Source organism: Grammomys surdaster, unplaced genomic scaffold (assembly GCF_004785775.1).
Source record: "Grammomys surdaster isolate TR1022 unplaced genomic scaffold, NIH_TR_1.0 125834, whole genome shotgun sequence".
Classification (NCBI taxonomy): domain Eukaryota; kingdom Metazoa; phylum Chordata; class Mammalia; order Rodentia; family Muridae; genus Grammomys; species Grammomys surdaster.
Window position 1 is genome coordinate 3,152,747 of NW_021620662.1, and position 20,785 is coordinate 3,173,531.

General features: G+C 40.3%; 1 protein-coding gene across 1 annotated transcript in view; it reads right to left on the bottom strand.

The window, feature by feature from the left end:
• Dchs2 (dachsous cadherin-related 2) overlaps positions 1 to 20,785 on the bottom strand; it is a 203,670-nt gene that overhangs the window by 30,452 nt on the left and 152,433 nt on the right. Inside the window, exons 11-13 of the mRNA XM_028789503.1 lie at positions 16,961 to 17,095; positions 16,286 to 16,495; positions 11,334 to 12,191 (exon numbers count right to left, since the gene is read on the bottom strand). Of these exons, the coding sequence (XP_028645336.1) occupies positions 11,334 to 12,191; positions 16,286 to 16,495; positions 16,961 to 17,095 (1,203 nt within the window). The remainder of the gene's footprint in view (positions 1 to 11,333; positions 12,192 to 16,285; positions 16,496 to 16,960; positions 17,096 to 20,785) is intronic.

The following is a 20,785-nucleotide window of genomic DNA, read 5'->3' on the forward strand; positions in this document are numbered from 1 at the left end:
TCCAGCCTTCATGAGGTCAAGGATCTCATCTTCCACCTGTGCCCAGCAGGGCCCTCCACTCTTATATATTCAGCTAAGGCCCTGGATCCCTCCATAAGTGCTCCCAGGCTGGTGGTTTAGACCCTGGGAGCTGTGGTTGGTTGGTATTGTTGCTCTCCTCATGGGGCCACAAATCCTTTCAGCTCCTTCAGTCTTCACTCTAACTCCTCCATTGAGAACCCCATGATCACTTCAATGGCTAGTTGTGAGCATCTGCCTCTGAATATGTCAGACTCTTGAAGACCTCTGAGGAGACATCCATATCAGGCTCTTATCAGCATGCACTTCCTGACTTCCACATCAGCATCTACCTTTGGTGACTGCACATGGGATGGATACTCAGGTGGAAAGGTCTTCAGACGGCCCCTCCTTCAGTTTTTGTCCCTCGCTTTGTCTCCATATTTGCTCCCTTGAGTATTTTGTTGCTCCTTCTAAGAAGGACCGAATCACCCCCACTTGGTCTTCCTTCTTTATGGACTTCATGTGGCCTGTGAGTTGCATCTTGGGCATTTTAAGGTTCTGGGCTAATATCCAATAATCAGTGAGTGAATACCATGTGTGTTCTTTTGTGATTGGCTTACCTCACTCAGTATGATAATTTCTAGTTCCATCCATTTACCTAGGAACCTCTCAAATTCATTGTTTTTAATAGCTGAGTAATACTCCATTGTGTAAATATACCACATTTTTTTAATCCATTCCTCAGTTGAAGGACATCTGGGTTCTTTCCAGCTCCTGGCTATTATAAATAAGGCTGCTATGAACATAGTTGAGCATATGTCCTTATTATATGTTCGAGCACCTTCTGGGTATATGCCTAGGAGTGGTATAGCTGGATCCTCGGGTAATGCTATGTCCAATTTTCTGAGGAACCGCCACACTGATTACATTATTAAATATACATATATACTTGTATGTATATTTATATATACATATTTTTATATAATATATATAAATATAAATAAATATATATGTTCTTTCCTTTCAAATGTGGGTTCCAGGGATCAACTCAAAATCATATCTATTTTTAGATATTACATATTGTAAATAATATATAAATAACAATATAAATAATATATATTTATAATATAAATTATATATATATATGCACACACACACATATTGCAGTGCACTTCAACCATGGTACTCAATCACAGTTCTGCACTTCCTTACACAACTTATTTTTAAGTACAAGAAATTTTATTGCAAATATGTTGCCACATATTCATAAGGAAGTCATTCAAAAGACAAATAACTGTGTAGACAAGATGTACAATCCTTGATCATGGCATTTATTTCTCCCTTAGATAGAATGCTTTTTCCATGTCCAATTACAAAAAAATGAGGATATTTCTTTTGTGTAAAAGAACAGTGATGACTACAGAACTGGAAAATATCTCTATGGCCTCTCTTATGTAGAGGTGAAATTCCTATTTTGTTACAAATCAAATGTTTACAGTATCAAATGGAATTGTAACTCAGAGAAAATTCATTCAACAAAAATCCTTCAAACTGGATGCTAAAGTCTTCAGAGGGCCACAAGTATTAATATATTTTCTTTCTCTGACAAAGTTTAAATGAGAAACATCTCTAATAAAGAGAAAAATAAAGGCCTTGATCTTTCTAGATCCTGCTCATGCCACATTCTTAACCTGCCTTTCTCTCTGCATATACAGGTAAACATAAGTGACTGTGCACAGCACCTCGAGGTAGAAATGGCAAGCTGTGAAAATTGCCAATGAACCTTTAATACAAAACATTATATACAAACTTGTACATGAGCACTTCTTGAGTACTGTTTATTATTCATAAGCAACAAAAATATTATCGATGGCTGAGTTGAAGCATGCATTTCAAATGGTTCATTTATAAAGATCAGTTTGGGTAGTTCCAGTATCTTTTATTGATAATTTGAATTTCTTCCTTTCAACGGCTTGAGTGTGTTCTTCAACCTTCTTCTGACCTCTGATGTCCCTGTGGAGAAGCCTGCTTGGTGTAAGTCTTCCTTAGTAAGGACATATCTCTCTTCTCCCATGGCTCTTTGGAATTTCTTGTTCTTTAGTACTCGACAGCTTGATTTTAATGACTATGCCATGAGAGGCTTTTTGGCTTTGCCCTAAATCTATTTTGTGAGCCTTTCAAATTTAGTATTTCTATTTCCTTCTGTAGATTTGGAAAGTTCTTGCCCACTGTTTCTTTAAAAGAGGCTTCGGCATTTGTCTCCTTGCATGGCTTTCATAATAAATGCACTGTTTAGTTTGATGGTATCCATTTATTCTGTTGTACTTTAAAAAATTCCAGCCTCATTTTGTTATTATCTAATAGCTTGCCCCCAAGGCCACCAATTATTGAGTTTTTTCAAATCTGTTGTTGAATTTCCCTAGTGAACTTTTCAATTAAGTTTGTAGTATTAACAAGACTTAAAATTTTTGTTTGATTCTTTGTATGAATAACTTTTTACTGGATCTTATTTGGTTGTCTGTGTTTCCTTGTGATGTATTAATTGGATTTCTCTAGAATAATTATATAATTTTAAATTTTTATTCTTATGTTTGTGCCACATTTCTCTGTATGCTTAGTGGGAGGGGGCATTTGTGTGCATCTGAATGAGAGCAGTTGCTTCTGGTTTTTACCAACTGGCATTGTACAGGAAGGCTTTGTCCACCAACCTGGTTAATGATTCTGGCAAACCTCAGAAACTTTTTCTGATGGTGTCTTCTTATGATTATGCTTATAACTTCCCAATTAGAAAGGTTTGTACATTTTGGTTCGCCCCACCACCACCACCAGGAGTTTGTAATCTTGATTTTCCATATGAATGTTTGTTGTCACTTATGCTGATCTATGACAAATTGGGGAAGGGCTTATCTGTGGTAGAATAAAATAATTAATATTCTTTATTTCAATGTGACTGTTCTTGATTGGAGCTTTCCTGGAGTCCTATAACTCCCAAATTGCAATTTCAATTCTTGTGAAGCCTTCTGGGAAACATACTAATGACTGCTTCTTAGTGTCAATCTCCCTAAGAAACAAAATCTAGCAATTGGAATTATGCTGATTTCCTAGCTTTACTTCAAACTTTTTTTTTCTTAAGTTTCAATTATTGGACATTCAATTCCCTCAGAAATCTAGCAAAACTACCCTGTATAAATAAAATAGAAGCAGATCTTTTCAGATAGACAGAAGCTGGGCAATTCATGACCACTACGTTTGCCTCATAAAATAGAAAGAACAGAGCCCTTCAAGTAAATGTGGAAGGACACGGGGCAGTGAATGAAAGCATAAGAAGACTAAAATTATCTGGAGGGGTGTGTGTGTGTGTGTGTGTGTGTGTGTGTGTTTGTGTCAACCATTGCCAAAATTCAAGTGAGAAACAGTAAACTAAAAATAGGAGAGGATTTCAGCATTCTACCTCAAATAATTCAACCATCTAACAGACAGAAGAGAAATCAGAACAGTAAACTTTAATAACACCATAGACAACAAGTCTACTAGACATCTACAGAATGCTTTATCCCCAAGTCCCAGAACATACATTCTTCTGAAGTACTCACAGAATATTTTCTAGGTTAACTTGTGTTTAGATAACAAGATAAACGATAATGAATTTGACAAGATTGAAATCATAACGAGTATCTTTTCCAACCACTATAGAGTGAAACTTCATATCATTAGCAAACGGAAGCCAGGAAATCCCCATATGTGTGAATGACTGAAACACCAAGAAAGAAATAAAAGGAAATTAGGAAGAGAATATCTTGAGATGAAAAGAAGACCACACAATAAAAGTTTTGGTGCAGCAGTAATGGTTCTCAGCAGTGACTGATGGAGAACACCTACATTAGGAACAGAAATGGCAGGCCGCCTTGTTATGTCACAAGGAAGGAGGAGAAGACAGTGAGGCCAACCTTGGTAGATAGAAAGAAATAATAAAGATCAGAGTAGGAATAATCTAAATTGGAAAACATTGAAATGATTGAAAGAATATTGAAAGTAAAATTTTAAATTTTCTTTTTAAAAGGCTAACAAAATTGTAAAACCATAGCTAGACTAACAGAACAAAAGAGACAAAATATTCAACCAAAGTTAGACACAAAAGAGGAGACGTCATTACTACCATAGCAGACAGTTAATACAACTATGAACAATGGTGCCAACATATTACATTTCTTAGAAGAAGCACATATTTCTCATAACCCACAACATATGAAGAATGAAGATGAAATCATAAAGAAATAGAAATTTTTAATAGACCTATACTAATAAAATGACTGGACCAGTAATAAAAAAAAAAAGATCACTGCAAGATGAAACATTTCTACTAAGGATTATAAGCATTCATTTGAATAAGGCTTATGCCAATCCTTGAAGGAATAACACATCTACAAAGGAAGTGGAGCTGGGAGGACTTGGGTACCACACCTAAGATGATGGCATTTGAGAAAAAGGCGAAGAGCAGGTGGGTGAGTAGTCACTTGCTATTTTGGAGCAGAAGTTAGATAAATAGTGGTGTTACTTTAGATTTACTTCTCACCTCTCTCCTCTGACCCCTGGCTTCCCCCTGGAATCACATGAGAGCCTCCATCAATTAACACTGTTGGATTGGTCTACCTTCAAAGATACTCACTGAACTGGGTAGAGGGAAGATGCAGTAATAAGTTTTTTAGACTCCCTAGGTGTTTCCAAGTGCAACAAGGTTGAGAAATCTGAGTCTTAAAAATCCCAAGTCCCTGGGTGGTGGTGGCATCACCTTTAATCCCAACATTTGGGAAGCAGAGGCAGTGGGATCTCTATAAGTTCAAGGCCTGCCTGGTCTACAGAGTAAGTTCTAGCCAGGGCTACACAGAGAAGCCTTGTCACCTCAATATGACTATTTCAACCCACACAGTAGTTATTCTTCATATTTAAAAACTGCCACCATGTTGTGTATCACACTGATGGAAAAGTCCCACTCCTAAGGGCAGAAATCTCATGTTAAGTTAATAAAATGAGATGAGGTTACCTTTACATCATCAAGCCAGTTAAGAAATCTACCATATAGGGCTGAAGATGGTCCTGTGATTGAGAACACTTGCTGCCCATGCAAAAGACCAGAGTTTGATTGCCAGCACTCACATGACAGCTTAAAACTATAACTATAGTTCTATCTCTGTCCTTCTTCTGGTTTCCAGGGGCACACATTGTACACATGTAGTTTACATGCATGCAGGTAAAATATTCCTAGTCATAAAATAAAAAATAGAAAATAATTCCAGCATGGATGAGGGAGGGCTTCTTAGACTCCATCTCCAACTAAGGAGCTATTAGCAGTTAATGGCTCCCATGGGTGGGGAGTCACTTATCTTTAAAGTAAGTGGCCATGCCCCAGTAGAAAACCTCATACCAATTCATATATAGACAATATTTATTGGACTCAGTGGGTTAAAATAATCATGATAATAGTAGAAATTAAAATTTAAAAAGATATAAAACTGGGAGGGTCATGAGGAAAATAGACAAAGAAGTGAGGGGTAGGTATGAATGGGATACACTGTATACATGCAAGAATAAATGAAAATTATTTTAAAGGGAAAAATAATAACAAATTAAGGTAGATAAGATCTTGAGCTTCTGTGACTGAGACCTGAGTGGGGCTGGTATGAATTGCCAGATATGGAAACTGTCTTGAGGTACGTACCTTTTGAGAAAACTTAACTTTGCCTAAGACACCTGTCTTCTACAGAGCTTTCTTAAATCACAGATGAGGTAAGGAATTCTATGTTGAAAATGGCTACCTAGATGGTCTCGTTCCTATGAACTCCATCTCAAATGCAAGACTGGTCCCAAGTAACGAAATAGGAATGAGAGAAATATTTGTTCCTTCATTGTCATAAACATTCCAAAGTCCCCAGTGACATGGAACTGCCTATTATTGTTTATGAGGTAATTTATTTCCTTGGAAAGTACAATTCTTATCTATTTTGTTCAGAAAACAAACCAGATGGCAGAGCTTTAAAAGCTGCAAACACTTCACAGTGATCACACAACCATTATGTAATAACTCCTTGCTCTAGTTAGAACTTAAACCCCGCTAACTTTATAAACTTCATGTTGAGATTTCAGACAGAAGGGAAATAGCCACAATAACAACCGGAGTGATGACTGGTATCCTCCTACAGCTTAATTTAATCCTTGCAGCATCCTTGTGAGGAAGTCATTACCGCTTCCACTTTATGGAAAGAGAATCGCTCATCATGAGCAGTGGAACCACGGCAGGCTTGCCCTCCCTGCCTCAATAATGTGTGTCACATGTCCACACTGCCCAGCGATGGAGAACAGCAGCTCACTGGATCTCCTGCCAAAGTGCTGGGAGACGGTTTTCTTCTCCAAAAATATCAAAGTAGGCTACTTATTTTATAATATTAAATGTATTTTACTAGTCTGATCACCCCCATGTGTCATCATGTTTCAATATTAGTTCAAGTTTTCTGAAGTCTTGAGTACTTAACTTTTAGCCAGGATAACAAAATAATTCATAATGTCAATTTTCCACCCCAGGGCAATTCACAGAAATGCATGAAGTTCTGAACAACTCACACTGAGGACCATGGTGGCTGATTCATCCTCATCAGGATCTCCACAGTATTAAAAAAGAAACAGACACAGGGAAAAGCCAGTTTCAACATTTAGTGGATTGTGATTAACTAAGTGGTTTCTTCTTAACTTTTGAAAAGACTTGGAGCTTATTGGTGAGACATCACTTTAGAAGCTGCCTCTGTGTAGTGTGAAGAGTAGGTGTAGGGAAAAACTGTGGGCTGTTCCAAATAAAGAAAGATGGAAGAGCACTGGAAATTCATAAAGGGGATTACAGGACAGCAGAGGTATGAAGAAAGCAAAGGGTGATCTGGGAAAAGACATAAGAACTCAGGGCTCTGACTGCACTGCCTTTCTGCATGGTGAGCGCAAGCAGAAGCTTGGTGAACGTGGCCAGGTGAAGAGACCAGCAGTGTTATTCACAGGTGGGAGGGTAAATATTGGAAGCCTCAAACCCAGGCAAGGGTTTTAGAGACTTCTCTGGCAAGAGAGGAATTCCATTTTATCAGTTTCTATGGCTCCCAGGAGCTGTGGCCAGGGGCCATTTTGAGAGAGGTCCTATTGTCTAAACTGAGCTAACCCAGAAACCTAAGAACAAGGAGCAACCACAGGTCAGATCCTGAGGAGAGACCGCTTTGAAGAGTCATGGAGAAATGGGAGACTCACACACGGGCAAACAGAAAAGGGCATCAAGCACAAGGCCCAAGGCAGTAAAGCTTTCAGGGAAGGTGGTCCAGCCCTCAGTAGGAGATGACCTCCCTACCTGAGACTAACCTGGGAGTTTGATAACCTTGAGCCTGGAGTCAATGGGTAGATAAACTTAGGGAGCCGTCTACCCACTGTTTACAACTGTAGAGTTGAGAAGAGTACTTATCATCCAGAACTACATCTCCAAGAAAGGTGATCAATATTTACTGGGTTTTGAAGGTATGGGAGACTAGCCTGCCAGTATAGATCACAACATGCTTAGGAGACAGCCCTCAACTTAAATATTAGCCACCCCAGGATGGACAATATGGGGACACTCTGAAGAGTGTGAAAACCTACATAGTCCACACACTACAAAACTAAGTGTGGCAAGCAGAGGCCCCTTATAAACAAAGAAAGGAGGCTGCTGAAGTTAAGACCATTCTGACAGATGTCAGACACTTGTACAGTAGGAAATCATAGGAAAGACAAGATACTACTCCAAATTGAACTGATTTTCCCACCAGGCACCCACCTTCCACACTCAGAACACCCATAATGAAGCCACACCAACATAGTGTCATAGGAAACCAAGTCAGGATACCCTAGATATGCTTGCACACTTGTGTTTACTACTTCTGACAGCGAAGATGTGGAAGTCGCTTAGACACTCATTAACAGATGGATGGGTAAAAGGAAAGACAGATTGTACGTGCAATGGGGCTTTACTCAGCTATGGTGAAGGGTAAAATTCTGCCATTTGCAAGAAGGCAGAAGGAAGTGTAGATGTCCATCCTTAAAGAAATAAGCCAGATTCAGAAAAAGAAGCAGGGTGTATCCTCTGATACATGAAATCCATAAAGAAGTGACATCCATATGTACATGATAGTTATGTACATGAAACACACTGTAGGAGGAGGGCTACAGGAGAGGGAGAAAACCTGAAGGGAGAGAAAGAATGCATAGAGGAGCGACAGAAGGTCAAGGGAAAAGAATGTTACCTGTCTCCTCTGATACAGGGAATTCAGACTTATCCATACGTGTGTGTGTGTGTGTGTGTGTGTGTGTGTGTGTGTGTGTGTGCACCTGAGTGTGTGTGTGTTTGTGTGTATGTGTGAGTGTGTGTGTGTGTTGTGCACATGTGTATGTTGTCTGAAAACAGAAGGCAGGAGGGTAACCATTTTGGGGTAGGAAGGAGCACAGTGAGAGAGGAGAGAGTAGGAAGGGGAGCAGGGTTGCATAGTGGGAGGCAATTATGATCAAGGCACGATGACAGACTCATGAAAGTGTCTTGATACTTAATATTCATCCATTAACACTAAAATTAATGAAATAACAGCAAAACAATAATATAGCCAACTAAATTTAGAAATAAAAAAGTGTTCAAAATGGTCAGATCTCATCTGATTCAGTATGAAAACCGGAGAGTGGTGGGGAGTGACAAAGGAGGCAGCCCTAGTCCCTGGTTGAGAGGAGGGAATAGTATGGGCATCCAGTCTGGTTATCCTGCTGACCTATAGAGCTTGTTATGGCATCTGCTCCCACTGAGGAACTTGAATCTTACCTACTAGAGGTTTCCTTGTAAGATGGAAACTGTAGTCTCACACAACTCAGGTTGTTATGGTGAATCCTGACCACTAACTTGACTGGACTGTGTCTGGTGGATTGTTAGAACACACATCTGGCTGTGCCTGTGAAAGTGCTTCCAGAGCACCAACATGTGGGGAAGCAAGGGGGAGGGAGAATCTGACCTAGCTGACCACAGACCAGAGGAGAGACCAGGGGCCCAGCAAGCAAGCAAGCAAGCAAGCAAGCCAGCCAGCCAGCCAGCCAGCCAGCCAGCCAGCCAGCCAGCCAGCCAACCAGCCAGCCAGCAAGCAAACAAGCCAGCAAGCAAACAAGCACACTAGTTATTCCCTTCTTTCTTGCATCCATCCATCCATCCATCCATCCATCCATCCATCCATCCCTCTCACTGTCTCTCCTTTTCTACCTCCCTTCCTTTCTCAATTCCCTCCCTCTCTTCTTTGTCTGTAGTGAAGGGAGCAGCCTTCGTGGTAATGTTCTGTTTCTCCATTAACCGAGAATCCAGAGAGTCAATTAGAGGCTGAAGCCTCTCAAGCCATGAGCTATTTTTTTATATATAATATTTAAAGTTTATTTTTCATGTTGTCGATATCAGATATGAACGGTCATCATATAGGTATGAAGCTTGAGGATGTCAGTAGATGGATACAGTGTTAATATCAAGGGCTTTAGAATCTTCAGCAACTACAAATGTTAAACGTGAATGCATTGTATCTTAATTTTTTACTTCAATTTTCTTAAAAGAACATACAAATATTAAAAACATCTGGGGGATGGCCATAGAATTGGCTCAGCATGTAAGAGCTCTTGTTCAAGAGGACTCAGGTTCAATTCCTAGGACCCACATAGCTGTTCACAACTGTCTGTAACTCCAGTTCCAGGGAATCATTGCCCTTTTCTGGCTTCTGTGGTCACCAGGAACACAATTAGTACACATGCATACATGCAGACAAAACAGTCAAAAATATGATAAAGCAGCTTAATGTGATGTGAATTTACAATAACACCCAAAATAATCCACTCAAGATGTCAAGTATCTCTTACTGATATGACGTTTGAGGGACCTATGGAAAATTTAAACTTCTTTAATACTTTTCATTTGAAGAATACAGGGGTTTAAATTTTAGGTGCATTTGGAGAGAACAAAAATCATTCTGGAAGTTATAAAATGACATTTATTAACATTAAGATCGTTCTAATACTGATTGATAATCTGAAATATTTTGAGCCTGCCGAAATACAAAATGAACAGAAAACAGTAAATAAGGGAAATCTTTCCCTTGTGTTTGATATCACTGCAGTCTGTATTAAATTCATGCTCTAGTAAAAGCCACAGGTGCTGAAAAATGGCAATCAATGTTTCATGCACACAGCCTGTGCTTAAGAGAGAACCCAGGGAACCCTCCCCATTCGATTTCTTGCTCTGATCACATTCAACAGCTCTCTGAGCTGCTGTTCTCTCTTCTCTTCCCTTTCCTGCTTCTTCTGCTGGTTTTAGTCCACCTCTTAGCTGGCACTATATACATCCTCCCATGTCAAGTGTATTCTTCAAGGACAGGCCTGTCCACAACTCATTACATCTGGCTCCTCACAGACACTAGGTGCCTGCATTGCCAGTGTGAGAAATGTTAATCAGCTTTCTTGAAGCTTATGATTTCATAAGTGCATTATTAGAATTATTAAGTGCTGTCTAATAGCTGGTTTTGCAATAAAACTCATCAAATTTAACTCCAAATATTAAAGAGAAATAAAAAGATAATCTTATAAGGCGTTAATAAAGCATGCAGCTAGGAGGATGAAGCCTTCTGACATGTTTATCCTGTAGAGTTTTAAGACAAGTCTTAAGTAAGAAGTCACAGATTTAGAAGTGGTTTTGTTTTTGTTTTATTCTACCCTGACATTTTGTTTCAGACCAGGACAATATTAGCTATGCCTATACTTTGGATGTGGATGTTTCCCAAGGGTCTACCCTGTTAGAAGCTTGGTGAAAACCCAAGGTGATGGTACTTCTGGGAACAGTGGTCCTTCAAGAGGCAGGCCTGTGGCTCATTGTTAGGTCCTGGGGATGTGAAAGAGGACTCTATTCCCACTCTACCTTCTGACTCTGCTTCCTGGTTAGTGACATGAATAGTCTGCTCTGCCAAGCTCTCCCACCATGATATTGCCCTCCCAGAGACCCAACACAGCAGGGCCACTCAACTTTGCCTAGAACTTCCAGAGTAAACTAAACAAAAGAGAGGTCTTGTTTAAATAAGCTAGTTGGTTCAAGTGTTTCACTGTAGTGTTGGAGAACTAACACAATCCCATTGATTCTAACTTTCCAGAATCAAGAATTGGCTAGATGCCTAGGTTTACAACTGAATCTGCAACAGCAATCTTCTGTAGTCTGTGTTAAAGCACTGTGCCCCGATTTGTACAATACACCAGAAACATGAGGATACACTCACCTGGCTCACAATTTTCAGTCACGAGTCCTTTATAGAGATGGTGGCTGAAGGACAGATCCACATCCTCCCCTTCCATGTGAACAACCAAGAGGCCCATGGTTGCCCTTGCTGGGGTCCCTTGATCTGTGGCCTTTAACTGCACCCAGATAGGAAAATGTTCTGAAGATAGATTCTGCTGAAGTTTAATTTCTCCTGTATATTCATCAATGGAAAACACTGGCTGGTCGTCTGCAAAACTAAAAGTAACAGTTCCATTGGGCCCTGCGTCTGGGTCACTGGCTCTCAGATGAACAATGGTCTGGTTTAGGGCCATCATGGGGGAAATGAAAGCATCAACTGGGTTCTCTTCCCAAACTGGATCATTGTCATTAGCATCCGTGACAGATATGAGTATGGTAAGCACGCTGCTTTTTGCGCCTTGAGTGCTGCGGTCCCTGGCCACAGCCTGGAATGTGTGCTGAGACCTGGCTTCTCGATCAAGGGCATGGCTAGTTCTCAGGGTTCCCGTTACATGATCAATGGTGAAAGCACCAGAAGCTTCCTCCATAAGAAAATATTCCACCTGCCCATTGAGGCCCTCGTCTCTGTCCACAGCAGACAGCACCAGAACCACAGTGCCCACCTCAGCATCTTCTCTCACAGAGGACTGATATTGAAGCATAGGAAAAGCAGGGCTGTGGTCATTGTCATCCAAAACTCTAACATGCAACTGCATTGCAGAGATTCGAGGTGGATTCCCCAAGTCTGAGCACAGGATAGTGAGGGTAAAATTGTTGATCTGTTCCCGGTCCAAAGCACGAGTCGTTGAGAGTTCTCCTGAGGTTCTATGAATTGCAAAGTACTCATCGGTGTTTCCTTCTGTCACAGAAAACATTTGAAAAATCTATTAGAAATGGGAAAATAATAACCCCTGATAGCTAATATACTTATTAATTTAATCATTGAAAATGTCTACTTCCTGATTATTGTATCTTAGCTCTTTTTTAAGTACTGAGAAAAATGGGACACGGCAGACTCGGTAACATCTCAATATGTGTCTCCGAACATTGCAACAATCGAATATAAAATGTTTTGTATTGATATATTTTCCCCATAACATTAAGATGTGTATATTATTGAAAATAAAACAACAGTCAGGGAGCTCTAACACTTCAGTGAGAGCTGGCTGCACATCTGCCCAGTTCTCCCATGACCTCACCAACATATTTTAACACATCTCTGTATCTTTCAAAAATGTGTTCTTTACTATCGTCCATGGTACCAACTCTAATAAAAGTTAAAATTTAACACAAAGACAAAATGTCTAAAAGTCATCTGGGTAGATTACAGAATCTAAAAACAGTTCAAAGGCTCATGGGCTATATTCTTGAGTGAGTGACAGGATCAAAGTACCAAGCTCAATGGTACAAGCCCTTATTAGTTTGAAAGCACTTAAAGCATATGGGAACTAAGTGTTCAGAGAATATGATCACAATAGCTAGTGTTCGTGCTCAGGGAGGAATTCTGACTTTTTATTTATGAGACAGCTAATCTACAGCCAACTTAAGGATAGACACATTGTGTGATATTTTTGATTGAGAAATCAATTCACTTGCTCATCCAACATTAAAGGCACTAGTAAGTGCCAAATATTTGTGTGATATTTTTGATTGAGAAATCAATTCACTTGCTCATCCAACATTCAAGGCACTAGTAAGCGCCAAGTATGAGCTCTTATTGTATGCTACAAGTGTGCTTGATGTTAGAACTACAAGGAAGAGCTAGGCATGTGATCTAACTCCCAAGGCCTTACAATTCAGGAAGGGTAGGTTGGGAACCAGACATTAGGCTATGCTCTGAAAACTCATATTCAGGTGGCTGGGATTCAACTGTGTATTGCCTGTTAACATGGCCTCAAAATGCTATTGGAAACAATAACACCAAAATTCATCCTTTTTAAAAACATTTTATTGGATATTTTCTTTATTTAAATTTCAAATATTATCCCTTTTCCCAGTACCTCCCCCCAGAAAACCCTATCCCATCCCCCTCTCTCTGTTTCTATGAGGGAGTTCCCTCACACACCCACTCCTGCCTCTCCACCCTCCCATTCTCCTATACTGGGGCATCAAGCCTTCACAGGACCAAGGGCCTCTTCTCCCATTGATGCTCGACAAGGCCATCCTCTGCTACAAATGCGGCTGGAGCCATGGGTCCCTCCATATGTACTATTTGGTTGGTGGTTTAGTCCCTGGGAGCTCTGGGGGCTCTGATTGGTTGATATTGTTATACCCAAGATACAATTCACAGACCACATGAAGCTCAAGAAGAGGAAAGACCAAAGTGTGGATACATCAGTCCTTCTTAGAAAGGGGAACAAAATACTCAAGTGAGCAAATATGGAGACAAAGTGTGGAGCAGAGACTGAAGGAAAGGCCATCCAGAGACTGCCCCACCTGGGGATCCACCCCATATACAATCACCAAACCCAGATACTATTGTGGATGCCAAGAAGTGCTTGCTGACAGGAGCCTGATATAGCTGTCTCCTGAGAGGCTCTGCCAGAGTCTGACAAATACAGAGGCGGATGCTCACAGCAAACTATTGGACTGAGCATAGGGTCCCCAATGGAGGAGTTAGAGAAAGGACTGAATTCATCTTTAAATGGGAAGAAGCAAGGCAAGTTTTGGAAACAGTGTTCTGTGTAAAGCAAAGACTGTAAGTGTCTCAGAGCAATTAAAAAACAAACAAACAAACTGGCTTCCCTGGGAGTTTGCACATAGCATATAAGCAGTATGTTGTCACAAGTGGAGGCATGGATTTTGGAAGAAATTGGGGTCAACCCTCAAATGGCCCATACTTCATTGCAGAACCTGAAGAGGAGAACTGGAAGGAATTTAGGCAGAGCCAGGAGTCAGGTTTCTGTTTTAAGAGCAAGACTGAGGAATCAAGGTAAGAGTTTATAAGAACATGGAGGTTTAGGAGGGAGGTACGTAATCTACACTTGAGCAAGCAGGAAGGAGAAGATTCTGCAATAATACACACGGAGAAGAAATAGACATATTCTAGGAGTGCAAAGGTGGACACAGCAAGACACAGGAACGAAATAATCATGACTTAGCTTAGGTAAATGCTGTGGTTTATATGCAAATTTATGGTTATAGGTAAATTGGCTTCATACTTCATGTATTACAAACTTGACTCTAAGGTGGTGCAGTTATACAACAATGGTACATTTAAGACATGGGCTCAGTGAGTCTGTAGGTTATAGGCAATGTGCCCTTGAAGCAGATTGTGGAAGCCTCCGTCTTCTACTCCTGTGCCCTAGTTCACAGTACAAGTCTAGTTTGCCATATGTAGCTGCCATAATTTTGCACTACAGGCTTAAAGGCATCGTCCAATCAATCGTGAACTGAAAGCTCTGAAGACAGAGCCCAAATAACCTTTGTCCCTTGCAAGTTAATTGTCTCAAGTAGCATGTTATTGCTACAAAAGACTTACAAAAAAAAAAAAAGAATGATATTCAGGTCAATCATTCCTAAAGTAATGTCTGAACATGCCAGGGGTTACATAATGTGAAGCTTTCCCGGGAGTATCTATAAACAGATAGCTTTGAGGCAGTTCCCAGATGCATAGCTTGTTTGCCCTACTGCTAAAAGCGTTTTGTCTGAGAACTCATCTAGTGTGCTGGTTATGTTTTTGTCAATTTGACACTAAACTAGGGTCATATATGGCAAGGGAACCTTATGGATAAAATGCATCCATTAGATTGGCCTCTATGTAAGTCTGTGGGGGCATTTTCTTGATTAACTATTGATGTAGGAGGGCCAGGTCCACTGTAGACAGTGTCACACCTAGGTAGGTGTCCTGGGTTCTATAAGAAAGGAAGCTGAATGACAAGGAGCAGGGCAGTAAGCAGCATTCCTTCATGGCCTCTGAATCAGTGTCTGCCTCCAGGTTCCTGCTTCGACTTCTGTTCATGATGTATTGTAAGCTCCAAGATGAAATAAACCCTTTCCTCCCCAAGTTGTTTTAGTCATGGTGTTGGTCACAGCAACAGAGAAGCAAACTAGAACACCTAGGATCATTAATAAAGGTTTGCTCTGCCATACTCACCTTTATTATTACCCTCTCCTCAAATAAAAATAAAAATGTATACTCCCAGCAGACCAACAGGCTGGGTCAGAACCCTTGAGTACAGGATTTCAAGATTAACATGGGCAACATTATGAGACTTTGAGAGGAAGGAAAGGAGGGAGGGAGGGAGGGAGGGAGGGAGGGAGGGAGGGAGGGAGGGAGGGAGGGAGGAAGAAAAGAAAGAAGGAAAGAAGGGAAAAATGGAAGGAAGGAAGAAAGGAAAGAAATCATGCATTCATAAACTAAAAAAAACAGAATCCATCAGATACATTTCCAAGACAATTTTATATTTTGTTTTTAATAAACCATTAGTGAAAACTTAGTATCTTTGATATTGTAATCTCAATAATCAACCTAAAATAACTTTCAAGTTTTGATTCCATATTTATAAAAATTTTAAAGTATCTTCCATTTAAACATGTGCAGATACTCACTTATAGACACTGCAGTGACAATAATTGATATTAGAATAAAAATTTACTTCATTCCAGGAAATCATGATAGGATATAGGAGGAATTATTAACTCAATATGTAAAGAATAAACTAAGTGATAAATAAACAAACATAGGGAAAAGCAATCTGGTCTATCCTTATTGGCCCTCGTGTTAAATTCTGAATATAGAATCATATTCAGAAGAGCTTTCAAGACCTTAGAGAATTTGGAGGGCCCCAGGGTAGCTGCATACAGAGGCAGAAGCCCAGGAGCCGGGGAGTAGCAGTTCTCACTGGGTACAGATTTTGTAGGAACCACAACAGACAGCAGCACATTAGACTCACCAGACTGCCTGCATTGCTGGTCAGTACCCAGACAGAATGCTGGTTCTCCAATACTCACCAGCTATGTGGTAGGTGACAGCTCCATTGTTGCCAGCATCTATATCAAAAGCCAACACAGTGTACACAATCTCTGGATCTTGGTTTTCTAGAATTTCAATGTCATGATGGAGGGCAATAAGCTCCGGGGCATGGTCATTTTCATCTTCAATGGTGCAGATGATGGCCGCAGTGCTGGACAATGAAGGGACGCCACCATCCCGCACAAGTACTGTTGTAGAACATAAAAGAGGATGGGATGTGGCTGTTAATATACACCTAAGACATATTATTCTGGTTATCCAGCATGAGACTAAACTAACAGGGTGTTCTTGGGTCACAGTCGTGTAAAGACATCTTATAGAACTCTTAAATTTCAATACAGAGAAATGACTCAGCAGTTAAGAGAAGTTGTTCTTCTTCCCAAGGCCTGGAGATCAGACCCAGCACCCACATTAGGAAGCTAACAACCCATGTGTAACTCCAATTCAAGGGGATCAGACAGCCTTTTCTGGCCTTCTTGGGAACCGTACACACATGGTGTGCATCCAGACAAGCAGGCACACACATACATGTACATTTTTAAATAAATACATATTTACAAAAGAAATGCTAAATCACCAGTAATCCTTCTGGATCATTTGAGGTTACATTGCAATGGCAGGGGTGGGGGTGAGGGGTGGGTTATATCCCTTACCTCGAAGCCTGAAGATTCCTTGAGCTTCCCGGTCAAACGTGACAGTTGTCACCACCTCTCCTGTGTCAGGATTGATCTCAAACAACCCAAAGGCAGACCCTGGCAAGATTTCAAACCGACGTTTGGAATTGATTCCTTAAGGAAAAAATAAAGCAAAACTTAGCAATTCTTTCCTTGGGTAAATGATATATTCATTTTCACATGACTATATCAGGCTGTAGATGAGAAGAGCAAGATTATTTTTTAAAAAGTCTTCTGATTAAAATAGAAGACAATATCTCTGTCAGTTCTTCTGGAATAAAGGCCTCATGAGTCAAAATGCTTGGTTTTCAAAAGCCTTAAGAGACTCACCCACAGTGAATGCTTGGGATTTTTTCCTTCCCATAAAGTTTTTCTTAGGAGTGAGCAACTCCACAACGTAGTCCTAATTACTCCCCCTAACACCCCTGATTGTGATTTAATGACATAATTGTGAACTTGCGGGGGCAGATGACAATTTCTATAGATTGGCCTCTATTTAAAAAGTCTGTGCTCAGCTGTAAGACTGTGTTTATTCTCAACCTCAGGCGGCAGGCCCACAGAGTTGCTCTGTGGTTGTTCTTGCTTTGTTTTGTGTTTAACCTAGCAGTCAGCCTCCTATCTGCAGGCAGAAGCACCACACCACATTGTTATGCGTTTTGAAAATAATTCCTCCCATTTTTGTGGTTGTAAGTAGTTACTTGCTTATTCCTCCTCACACCCTTGTAATTGTCCAGAACAAACAAGAGAATAAGAAAATAGAAGAGAAATAGAGATGGCTTAGTCTAATCCCATTATCTTACTAAGCAACTTAGAAGCCTCTGTCTGCAGATACTTAATGCAATCTTCCTCATGACACACATATAATGAAGATGTGTGTGTGTGTGTGTGTGTGTGTGTGCCCAGTTGCTTCTGTGTGCATGTGGCACTATCTGATATTGGACCTCAATATCTGCATTCTTCCTCATGCCCCTTGAGAGCACCCCTCCCCAATGGCTTTCTTTCCCTCTGTGTATCACAACATTGAATTTGCTTCTTCCCCATGTCTTGTGACTTTTGGGTGAAGACTCACAACAGAGCTTTTCTCTGCTCTCTTTTCCTTACCCAACAGATACTGAGATGAAGAGAAGGTCCCAACAGCACAGGCTAAGGCCACAGAAGTGGCACCATCATCTGTAATTGTCCTCAGTCACAGTTCCTCTGTTAGGCCTCCCACCAAACACATACTGGCTCACTCCCACAGGCTCCTTTGTGTTTTTCAGAAAGAACAAAAAGTATTGAGGAGGAGTTCCTGACATCATCTGAATCTATTCTCAACTCAACTTCTCCTCACCATCTTAATGGCAGAAACGATTCTTCAATTGTTCTGACGTGGAATTTTCTTGAAACTTCTAGTCTTCCTTCTATATGTTTTCTATCTATTTAAACTATAAAAATTAACTCCTCAGTATTGCCAAATTTCCTTTAAGGATGTTGTCCACTCTCTGAAGCCAACTTCAAACCACTGTCACCCCCAGCTATTCTTTCTTCTGTGAGCAATGCTTTTCTGATTATAAAACCTACTGGCTATCTTTAGATTTTACATATTTTAGCTTCTCCAAAATACTATGAATTCCTGGCTGATATGTAAAAATACATAAAGGAACGAGAAGAGAGAAGAAAACCACATAGGAAGAGGAGTAAAAGGAAAAACAAAATAATTTATCCAGGTATTTGTTTGTTTTGGTATGAAATGCAAGGTCTCACACATGCTAGGCAGACACGCTATAATTGAGATAAAGCCCCTTGTTGCTTCTCTGTGTCATATTTTTCTCCTTGTTTCCAGAGTGAGATGAAAATGGCCTATTTTGGCCATAGTTTAATTAGCATTTTACTCTAACAGATAGAGGAAGAGCTGAATACACATTCATCTAATTTTTCCTAGTCACTAACTCCAGGTGACATCAGTGTCTGTATTGAGCTTCAATTATTTGTTTAGTTAACTCTTTCCTTCCTTTCTTCCTCCTGACCTCCCTTCCTTCCTTCTATCCTTCATTCATTCTTCTCTTCCTTCCTTTCTCCTCTCATTTCTTCCCCTCCCCCACCTTGTGTTCAATTATTCATGCACATTTATTGCTAGAACTGGAAAGATACTGTTAAAACAACTATCTTGTTCTGTAGAGCTCCTTTGTGGCGGCTATACAATAAATCCGAGTTATAAAGAGAGATGGGATAGACTCCAGGAGGAAGTAGATTTGGAGAATGAAAAGTGCGTTCGTTGTTTCCTTCAGTTAAGCATGCAGCATTCTAAGGGAATAGGCAGATGATTAAAATATAGTGCTATGAAGACCACAACGTCTTTCTCCCCACAAGGCTTATATAAGCACAGCACTCAGTACAGACAAGTAAGCATGCAAGCACAGTTCTACATGATATGCCATAACTGGCTAAGCCTTCTGTAGGACCATGACGATGAGCAGGAGTTAACCAGTAAGAAGAAAGAAAGTGAATGCATTCAAAATAAAATCCACACACTTCACCAACATCTACAAAGTCCCTCATGATGTGGACCCTGTTTATTCCTCCAATTCTTCCCATGGCTCACACCCTTGCTATATTCCTGTCTCCCTTACTTACTTGTTGCTCTCCAAACATACTAAGTTTCATTTTGCTTGTAGTCTCTGAACCTGCCATTTCCTGTTGGCTCTTCCTTGACTGTTTTTTTAAGACAATGTTTAAACTACTGTGTCTCAAATCTAAATCTATGCTTGCATGCTCTGGGCTATGACAATAGAGTCTGAGACTACAGCTCTCCTTTGCCCAGTGACTTATCTTCAAAGACTTGCGACAAAGGGACACTGGAAGGAGGCTGAAAGTCCAAAGGAGAAAGGGCTAGGGACATGGCTCAGCACTTAAGAGCATATGCTGTTCTTGCAGTAGACCTAGGTTAAGTTCCCAGCATCTACATAGCCACTCACAACCATCTGTATCTTCAGTTCAACCAATGGCCCTCTTCTGGACTTCATAGGCATTGTGCACACATCACAAGTGTACATACAACCAGGCAAAACAGCCAAAACAAAATAAAACAAATAAATAAGTATTTTAAAGGGGACGAATTGGATTTTCTTCTTTCTAGTGGTATATTGTATCAGCAATGCTATTCTGTCCATTTAACATTTCAGACTCTGTAGAATTCTGTCCCTTTAATTCCCAATTCTGCAAGGTCCCTCCTGCTATAGTCGGTCCTCTGAGTTCCAGAACTAAGTGGTAGTTGCTTCCAGACTCCTTTATCACTCCTCATCCCAACCTTCATACTGTGTCTTTGTTCACTCCGCTGCCCAGCAACATTACTGCAGCATCTAACATTGTTGGCCGAACATGACTGGCAAGAACATTTGTCACAAGGAGAAGGTTCTGCATAGCATGGAATCTGGCCTGTTTTTCCTTGAATAGAGTGCCAGTGTCTTGTCACTGGAGAGAGAGAATACCCGTAAATCATCACTTCTGTGATAGAACAGATAATCAACCACTTGGGTTGAACTATCATGAACTGATCATTAAAAGACTCAAAGTGGTTAGGGAACCAAACAAATATCAGTATGATTTACAGAAAGCAAATTACAAGTTGAAGTTTTAAACTTGGCAGCCTAATTCATAGAAGACTGCCAATCTACTATGAGAGCCTGAAGATAAATGTTCTAGAAGACTTGACCTGTACTGAACGGCAGATATACAACATAGACAAAGGATGCAAAAGTCCACTAACACCCACAGCCAGAGTCTGCAGTGTGGCAGGCAGAAAAATGGAAACCTAGGTTATAGATA